Source organism: Dendrobium catenatum, unplaced genomic scaffold, assembly GCF_001605985.2.
Source record: "Dendrobium catenatum unplaced genomic scaffold, ASM160598v2 fragScaff_scaffold_1243, whole genome shotgun sequence".
Taxonomy (NCBI): domain Eukaryota; kingdom Viridiplantae; phylum Streptophyta; class Magnoliopsida; order Asparagales; family Orchidaceae; genus Dendrobium; species Dendrobium catenatum.
In genome coordinates, this window is record NW_021319705.1 from 176,273 (window position 1) to 186,657 (window position 10,385).

At 37.4% G+C, this 10,385-nt stretch overlaps 1 protein-coding gene across 1 annotated transcript; it reads right to left on the bottom strand.

Annotated features, from left to right (window-relative positions):
- Nucleotides 1-297: 297 nt before the first annotated feature.
- On the bottom strand, nucleotides 298-10,174 carry LOC110116405 (fructokinase-1). The gene is made up of 4 exons (XM_020849947.2): nucleotides 9,627-10,174; nucleotides 8,558-8,890; nucleotides 8,341-8,457; nucleotides 298-703 (listed from the first exon to the last, which is right to left on the bottom strand). Exons 1-4 carry the CDS (start codon nucleotides 10,026-10,028, stop codon nucleotides 575-577), a joined length of 981 nt encoding a protein of 326 aa, XP_020705606.1. The 5' UTR covers nucleotides 10,029-10,174; the 3' UTR covers nucleotides 298-574.
- Between the last annotated feature and the right edge of the window lie 211 nt (nucleotides 10,175-10,385).

Below are 10,385 nucleotides of genomic sequence, written 5' to 3' on the forward strand. Positions count from 1 at the left end.
ATTTAACAGATTTTTCACCAATCAATTTGATCCGAATACCATTACTCTTCAGCACCACATCACAATTGTACTAGAAGATGGAAGAGAATGCAACTATAGGAAATATAACCAGCAAATTAGGCTTCATCTGATACAGCTTTTGCCCACTATTTTTTCATTATTTTCATGAAATTTTCTACTATAAAAAAGCTTTTAAAATCAATAAGAAAACTGTTTAAAAGGAAACCTTAATATAACATTTCATTAAAAATAAAAGACCAAAGTAGATAATTATATGACAACCTATGAAGGAACATATAATAAGAAAATTCTCTTTTCGTGTTAACCAAAATGTGAAAAAATACAGACATGGAATTGGGAACGTCCGCATCCAGTAAAACTGAGATTTTGTTCTCTCTCATTTACTTCCCCTTAGAGAGTAAAAAGATTACAGCAGTATCATATCAGGATACCGACGGAGGTAAATCTAATTTTCTTTACTACAGTACATAGCAAGTTACTAACGAGAAATGAAATTATAAAAAAGGGAAAAAAGAACAACAAAATCCAACAGTTCAGAGACTCAAGACAAGTCTCAAGCTTTCTTCAGCAAGTCCAATACCTCTGCTTCACTAGGCATAGCAGGGATTGCTCCCTTCTTAGTGGTGGCAATAGCACCACAAGCGTTTGCAAACCTCAACACCGACTTCAGCTTCTTCTCATCCTGTAACTCAGAAAAAAACTTTGTATCAACATCAAATTCTCTTAATATAATCATCATTTATCCCACCAATTATTTGGATTACTTCTATAAATTTTCATTCTTATAAAAAAGATGCATGTAACAATGCATAAATCTTCAAAATGGTAACTTGTCACGCATGTATGAATGAATGATTTATTCTAAATCACCTAATCTTTTTTGCTCATCTTCCTAACTCAATCTGCTCAACCACTTGATTAGAATTAACTGTACTGTAGTAATCGATGTCTTCAGATCAACTGCATCGCTTATTACACCAAAAAAAGAGTACCCTCATCTCACCCCCAACGCCTTTATGCAGGAGAATTGACCCGGCTACAAATTCTTTGAGGATCATTAGTAAGATATTTATTAAAAAAAATTATAAATTAGATAATTAAAAGGAATGTCAAAAAAATAAATATCTTAAAATTATTCGAATAAAAATGGAATTTTTAATATATAAGTTTAACAGGGTGTGAAAATTTTAGGCACCATAGATCTATTATACATATTAAGGAAAATATACATGAGGGCACAACTTCTAGAGTAAAAGATTGGATGACTAAAATGGAGATGTGCCTTAAAAGTTGTGTTACAAGAGTATCTTAGAATGTTAAAGATAAATTTTATAAAATTATAGTAATTTTGTGTTATTATATGAATCTAGTGTTAGACTCCCAAAAAAATTTATAGATAAGCTTTGTGGTAGAAATGAGAATATTAAGATGAATACAAGCAAAACTAGGAATGATAAATTAAGAAATAATTATATTAAAAGAAAGGTTTAAATGAAGGGCGGAAAATGCAACAATTAGACAAGTTGATAAAATTAGTATTAGAAGATTAAGAATAAAGATAGACCTAAGATTATATGATTAAAAGTTTCTCAAAATAATTTGTTAATAATATATTTAACATCTCATATATCAATCAATATAAATGAATGAAAAATAAAGATTTATAATGTTGTTCTAAAATAATTGGGATAAAGCAAATGATCATGATGATGATCTTGATATAAGATTTTATCACTTATAAAGTATATTAATCAAAGAAGAGGTGTTCTACTTAGATATAGGATATTGATCTTAAGTCTTAGGGTTTATCAAATGTAAGGTCTTTAATCAAAATATTAAGGTTTACTATTAAGCTTGTTCTCAAATATAAGGCTTTATACTTAAATATAAAGTTAATTACCTTAATAGAAGATTTTATTAGATATAAGTTTTTTAACTGACCCAGATATAGAGATCCATAAAAATCACTAATTTAGTGTATCATTTCTTCAAAGTGTCGATTTATTTTGCGGAAAGCATTAATCTTAACCCCATTGAATAGTAATAGGCCTTGTCTCGATTTGACCTATTAAGGATACTCATCTTTAGTATTAATGATCTTAATTTAAGAAAATACTTCATATTTAACATGAGATAAAAATTTATCACTTCTCATACTAAAAGTCAATAAGTCGTCAAGCCTAAGTGTTAAGCTATGTGAAACTTATGTTTAATTCCATATATGATAGTTGAAACTTATGATGGAGTAGAAATAAGGATGTCATCAAGTTGGGTCGAGCTCAAGTCACATGTAACTTGAGCTTAAGCTTGAGCTTGAACTTGGTGCATCCAATCAAGAGTAGCTCGAACTTGAGGTTACGCTTGACTTGTCAAGATACTTGAAAACTCGAGCTCGACTCAATAGCTCGAAGGAGAAAGCTCAAGTAGCTCATTGGAAAATTATTGCAGTAGACGAGGAATGCTCTGGTAGTGTGGGTTCCGAAAATTCGGCCCCGGCATCTGTCCGACTATTTGCTTTTTCTTTAGCGAGGGGGGAGTTTTAACGGATTAAGTTCTGGGGTAAATTTTGGAAGGCAGACGGGTTTGTAGATAAGACACTACCCAGAGATTTTGCCCTCATTTCGTGAGGATTTTATGATCTGAGTTCCGGTTTCCTATAGGTGCAAGCTCTTATAGTTAATTACCCCTCTCGATCGCGAGAGAGAACTTTCAATTAAGGCTAGTCGTCAATCAGATACGTAGTATCTGGCATATAGTAGCAGCATGGGCATGGATTTGGGAATTGGGTTTGAATTTGGGAATTTGAAAAGTTTGATATTTAAAATAGAAATTTCACCATCTTGCACTTAAAGCAGTTGGTGGGAGAATGGATGATAGACCCGATCAAGATCTCATGGTTCCGTCGTCCCGGCCCATTGTGGTCCCTGGTCTACTTAGTTAGAGGAGGTAGTCGACCCAACCTGACAGAAGGATCATTGTCGGCAGCCATGGGTTGCTTCGTCCAAGGGTACCTTATAGACTTGGGGTGAATATTTGTCTAAGAGGACAAATTTGAATTCACCTTAGCTAACAGAGGGATATGTGCCTTATCGATTATATCCTATTGGTTGATATCTCAAGAATTTGATGCCACTAAAGAGGGTATTGGCTCTGGCCATAACCAGTATTTCGTGGTGCCATTTGGCGGCAAAACCACTCGGTTCAGAAGGCCCCGGCTCATAACCGTTTATCCTACAGTGCTATTTGGCCGCAAAACCTCCGATTAGAGGACACGTACCACGTCCTTATTAGCATGAGATTGTTTGAGAATGGATCCTAGTGATATTTTCGACTAGGTATTAGCTCTGTGTGAGCTAAAGTAAATTTTAATTTATCCACCTCGGCAAACTGTTGCGGAGGATGGATGGATTTTGCTTTAAGCGTTTGATGAGTTTATTTCAATTTTAAATATATGGATTTTGGCATTTTTCTAGGATTTTTGGATTTTGAACTTTGTGGAGTTTTGGATTTTGATGGGTATTTAGGAATTTGGAAGATATTTGGAATGGACCACTCCGGTTGAGATCTTCTTTCAACACGGCCATCATCGGGGTGACGTTAAAGTCGTTTATATTTCATTAACTGAACCTTGTCGACTCTATCCACTAATCGACAAAGGATCAGGTTCGTTATAGGCTTTATACCTTTATTAGTGAATTCTCTTGATTATAGGTCTTGAAGGCCAATATAAATGTATTAAAACAAATATACCTGTCGCCAAAATCATATATTTGTTTGGTGGTTCAAACCCTGTAGACTTCTATTGATTCGTATAGAAGGATCGTGCTCGAACTTGAATTCACTTATAGACCCGCGCAACATCCTTAGACGTCACGTGTGTACTAATAACACGCTCGCCGGGGCCTATGCTGGTGTTTGGAGGCATTTTATAGTTGTTTGTTGAACCTTGTCAACTTCTAACCCGCTTAGAAGGATCGGGTTCAAATTTATTGACTCGCGCAGCATCCTTGGACGTCACGTGTGTACCAATGACATGCTTGTCGGGGCCCATGCCGATGTTTGGTTATATTTTCCCATTTGTGTACCTATGTGTATATAAATTATAGTGCACGTGCGAGAGTATTTTAGATATTTTAGTTATGCAGGCAACTGCCATTTGAACGTCCACAACTTTCAATTTGAGAGTTTGAACAGGCCTTTTGACCACTTGTACGAGTGTTGTGGACCCGGTGGCGTGGCATTGTAGTCTTGAGGACGCCTTCTGTCTGCTAGTATGAGTGTTGCAGATCTGGTGGCATTGCGTAACAGCTTCTGAATTTAGTTGTTTGCTGCTTTGTACAGGTAGACTATCGTGCACTACTCATTGCTTTCTGCAGGTGGATTATAGTACACTAATGAATCTCCTGCTTCTTGCTGTGGATGTTGACACATGTTGGAAGTCTTCTATACTTTCTAGTGGATAACTTGTATGGCAAGTCTTCGATAGCAGCCCGTAGGCACTTGCATTTGTTGTTTGTTATTCGTCTCTACTTGCAAATGATCAGCATGTTTGATTGACATTTGTCAAACATGAGGGTGCTGCAACAACTCGCAAAGGCCTTGTATACATGTACTGTAGGTATACTCCCTCTGACTACAGAAGACATTGTATGTACATTTGCACCTTGTAATGTTTATGACTAATTTTCTATGACGGCCCATAGGAGTTTGTATTTAATACATCTCATCTTTCCTTGCGTGCAATGAATTGATGTATTCACTTGCATATCTTCCTTCTCTAGTTGCAAATGAAATGTTAACTATGAAATAAGTTTTCTTTAGCAACTCGTAGAGGTTTACATTTGATGACGGTCTCCTGTGTCTATTTGGAGATGTCATTTTGTGTATGTCATAGGTCTCATACGGTAATTCATAGGAGTTTGCATTTGCCACCAATTTCTTCATATATATTGATTGGTAGGTTGCTTTGTCCAGTGCACATCAATCTTCCAATTTTTGTAGGAGGCCAACACACATTCCTGCATGCTACTATTGGCAATTGGTTGAGTTGTGTTTGCCACTGATTTATCCTTGTATGTTGACTGGCAAGGAAGCTTGGATATCCTTGCTATAAGAGCTCGCAGGTGCTTACATCTACTGCATATTAGTCACTTTTATTTGAGAGGATCAACGTATTTCACCTAACATTGAGTTGTTATTCACCACGCAAATATCATTGTGTTTGTTGCTTTTGAATGAGATATAGAGAACTCATTCATCATCGATTATTATTTGTAGTTGCTATTGACATGCCTGTTGCTTTTGCTCATAAACGATGCACTTATCGTTCACTATATTCAACAAGTCTTTTGTTTGTTCACTAATGCTTGTGTCTCAATTGGTATGGTGAGCTCTTGATATTGAATGAAAACCTTGTATCATTGATTTTTAGCACGTCATTACATCTCCATCTGATCGTTATTTAGGGATGTATCATGTCCACCTTTGCAAGTGGATTATCATGATCCAAAGGATTCTCTCACACTAGAGCTTTATGATTAAGCCATATTCCTCATGATCCTTGTTATTTAGAAGTCAAATTATACTTGCAAAATGGTTTGCGAGTATTTGTCACCCAATTAAAGTGATAATATCTAGATTTTCAAAGAAGATTTTGCTTTATTAGTTGTAGACATTTCAGTGCACTATTTCTCCACTTGGCTCTTATTTGCATGTTATCACTTAATCAAAAATTTTATTTTAAATTATGCTTCATATCACCCAACTTGGGCTCAAGCTCAAGTTAGATCCCAAATTACTTGAGTTCAAGAGCATCCCATATTCTTGTCAGTTTCGGTCCACATTCAAGTTCACTTTAGTCCGAAGTCGATTATAGTTCAAATAGGTTAGACCTTCAAGTTCTTGCTTGAGTTTAAGTATCAACCTCAAATACAAGTCTTACATTTTTCAAATTTATTTGAGTTCAAGTTCATTTAGGTCCATTTGGTTCAAGTCCGAGATCACAAGTGCTCGCTGTCTTTTGAGCTCAAGTTCTTGTTCTTTTGAGTTCAAAACAGGTCCAAGTCAAGTCTCACATTCACCCAAAATTTCAGCAGCTTCCTAGCATGTCCCCCATTTAGGGGAAACTACGGGAAACTGGATCTTTCCACCACACGCAATAAAGACGTGTATGGTAGGCGTCCTCGGACAAGGACACCGTGGCCGTGATCCTTATTCCCACCACGCACAATAAAAGTGTGCCTGTGATCTTTGACGGTACTCGTTTGAAAATGCAGTTTGCTTTTCCCCTGTTGGGAGGTACTTATGAGTAGCCCCGTTTCGCCGTGGGTGCCGCACCGGGGTCCCATTCTACCACGCGCAATAAAAGCGTGTATAGGCGATTTTTCAGTGCGCCGCAAACTTTGAAATGGGGCTTTTAAGTGATTACCCGCCTCGTCGTAGGCGTCACACCGGGGTCCCATCCCACCACGTGCAATAAAGGCATGTATAGGCGATTTTCCGATGCGCCGCAAACTTCGAGGGTGAGAATCTGAGTTTAGAGAGTTATACCTGCGAATGGCGACGACAGTAGCGTTTGCACGCTTATCGAGTCAAAGAAATATTTTTTACTATTATTAAAATTAATACTAATTAATCATAATTAAAAAAAGCTAATTTAAAATTAACTTAATTAATTATCATCAATAATAATTAATTAAATTTAATTAACTATAATTAAATTTAATTAATTATAATCATTATTAATTACTTATAATTGATTGTAATTAATTAAAAATTAAAATAATTAATTATAATTAAACGTAATTTAATTATAATTAATTATATTAAATTATTATTATTATAAATAAAAATAAAAATAAAATCCTCCTTCCCCTCTGCTCACAGGAATTGGCCGCAGAAGCGCACGGAGGAAGTTACCTTCACAACCAGCTTGCTCCCGTTCTTGCTTCAAATCAAAATGTCGGAACGTCCGAACCGAACAGGGAGGGAACGTCGTCGATGGAGGTTACAGTCGGCTAGAAGAAAAGGCTCACGGTTAGGGCAGATCTCGGCTTGAAGAGGTGGAGAAGATGTCGGCAATGGCTTCGATCAGGTTTGGAGATCGGAGGAAATGGCTAGGTATGTAGAAATCTCTCTCTCTCTCTCTCTCTCTCTCTCTCTGTGTGTGTGTGTGGATCGGCGGCTTGAGAACAAGCAGAAGGAGGCTCCGGCTTGGTGAAGTTCGGAAGAGGCAGAGAGGTCGGCTAGGTTTGCAGCACTGAGAGGTGGAGGATGTCGGGTGAAGGCCGGAGATTGGAAGGAGAATGAATGGTCGGGGTCAGAGATGGGGCTGCGAGGATGACGGGTTGGAACAGAGGAAATCAGAGCTTCACAGTAGGAGCGTCGGGCTGTGGGGATCGCGGGTTGAAGAAGTAGCGAATGGCTTCATTTGCTCCAGTATTTAACGACGAATGTGGATGCTCGACTGAGGCAAGATCACAGGACGACTGCAACGGCGCCTCATGAATAGTGATTTAGCGGGATTTGAGTAGGATTTGCGGGATTTAGCAGAGACAGGTGTGCAAATCTTCTTCTCAGATTTTGTTACTTGTTTTGGTTATTTATCCAGAGGTCAACAGGTAGCTTGATGGAAAATATCTTACAACGGCTGCTTGCTAGAGATAGGTAGCTCACCAGACAAGGTAGTGTCGTTGAGTTAGGACACATGATAAGAGCTCAGTGGAGAAGGTAGACAGCAACTTTTATTTTAAATGAGGATGGTCATTTATTGTTTTCCCAAGGAAAAAAAAAACACTGTAGTAGTGCTTTAACGACAGTATAGAGCAGCTTTATCTTTTATCTTCATAAAAAATAAAACAAATTTTAACATTATTTTTGGAGAAGACTGGAGGATTTTATCCAAAAAAAGGTTGAAGGACAAATGTTTTGAATTTAGTTAATATTAAAAACAAAGATACGAGTTGGCTTGCGAGCCAACGAGTTGAGTTTGGTCGAGCTTAAACTCGAACTTATTTATGAATGAGCTGTAATTTGACTCTACAAGCTCAATTTGCGAGCTTGAGCCAACTCAGTTCACTTACAAACCTATGTAGAAATACTATATAATTGACTTTCACTCATAAACTTAAACTTTTGGCCTAAACACTTATGTATCAAGCCCAAATTTGATCAACTTTGATTTTACTCTTCCGAATATTAAGCGCGTAGAGTAGTGATAGACCTAGCAAGATTACTTGTCCTTAACATTAAAGATTGTAACTTGAGTTCAAAAGTAGAATCTAAGACTAAAAAAAAATAATAAATAAATAAAAAGCTCACTATCAATGTTGATAGATCCTTTGAAATCCCCCATAGCATAGCTCCAACAAAGGCATCCCCGGCCCCTGTCGCATCCACTGGCTTGACCTTGATGGTTTCAATAGTCCCCCGAAAATTCTAACATGTAAGAGAAAGCAAGATCTACAAGTGGTTAATGCCACAGAATAAACTCTGTTCAAATGCAAGATTAAATGGAATGGTTACTCCATGTGCATACTTTTGTGTAATATTTGCATCCATCCTTTCCTAGAGTTACTACAAGAAGCTTCATTTCTGGTCGCCATAAGCTCATTACTACATCATCCTCCACCAAGGATTGGCCTGTAAGGAACTCAAGTTCGGTATCACTGATCTTAACGATGTTTGCCTGATCCCAGATACTCATCATCTGACTCTTGGCTTCCTCTGCTGATGGCCACAACAAAAGCCGAAGATTTGGGTCATAGGATAGGAGGGCTCCAGCCTTCTTAGCCTCCTGCATGGCAATCAAATGTGCTGATCGGCAAGGCTCAGCTATCAAGCTTATGGATCCAAAATGAAAGATTGAAGCCTGCAAAATTCAGAGTTTCATGAAGAAGTTAGGTTTAAGAGAATTACTAAACATTAGATATAGCTGGCTAAATTATTTTCTTAAAATAAATAAATAAAAATATACTAGCTGAAAAACACTAATATTCATCAGCAGTATAAGCAAAATATTTTTTTTCTTCACAACTAGGAATTAATCCAATATAGGAAATGGATTTTTAACAGATGGAAATCCCATTTAAAAAAAAAAAAAAAAACTTTTAAGTATATGGATCCAAATTCCAAATTGGACGATTGACGCATTGGTTGAAAAACAACAAGTTAGCTTTAAGGGAATCAACATTCAGTACCATGTTTGAACATAATGAAAAAAACATTTACTGATTGAAACACAATAATATTCATTATCAAATTTTACAAAATGTCACTGCTAGCAATTAACCTAACATAGCGCAAGACAAAAATAATGTTTTAGCAGATGAAAACCATTCGTCAAAAGGAAAAACGAAAAATTTGAAGCTTTCGAAGACAAAAAGGGTACATGCATAAAGATTTATGGTTGAATTCTGACCTAAGGTGATACAAGCATTGGAAAACAATAATAAGCACAGAAATCATAACGCCAAAAAAGGTCAACATCAAACCTAATGTCCAAATCTACATTCAACGAATAAGAATGAAAATTTTCAATCGAGATGGGAAAAATAAAAAAATAGCAGTCAATTCCCCAACTTTTTACAATATAAGAACATAGTTACTTCTCTGATGAGCTCTAGATCAAGCTCGTCGGGCGAAAGGAGCATATCAGCACTAGGGTGTCGATAAAACATGAACTCGCGCTCGCCGTCGGCACGGAGGGTGACAAAAGAGAGTGCCGTACGGGCGACGCCGTCGAAGCGAACGCCGGCTACGGAGACGCCGTTATCCCGCAGAACTGCGGCTAGCATCCGACCGAAATCGTCGTTACCAAGCTTTCCGACGAAGGCGGACCGACCACCAAGTCGTGACACGGCGATGGAAACGTTCGCCGGAGCACCACCGGGAGCTTTGACGAAAGCTGGCGCCTCCTCCAGGGAAACACCGGCAACAGTTGGGACGAAATCGACGAGCATCTCTCCGAAGCTGACTATAGTGACTTCGTTCCGGTTCGATGTGGCCATTGAAATTGGCTGAAGGAAGAGAGGTGGGAGGAGGTACGCGGATTGAGGCAGAAGAGATTGAGACAGATTGGTGGAAGGGATGCGGTGGCCACGGACAGAGTTATAAGGCTAAAGAAGTCATATTGGTAATGCGAGGCCAATTTACTAGTATGCATAACTCCATTCTATTAGGCCTAATTTGTTTGGACGTTTTTTTGGCTTAATTTTTTTAAAACGGAAAATTTACTGTTTGGTTCCTCAAATTAAGTTCTCAATAACCCTTCTTTTATCATTTTTCTTTTGTTTTAAAAAAGTTTTTTATATATACTTCTCCATTTAGAAAACTTCATTATCTAAATCTAAATTTCTTAAAACTAC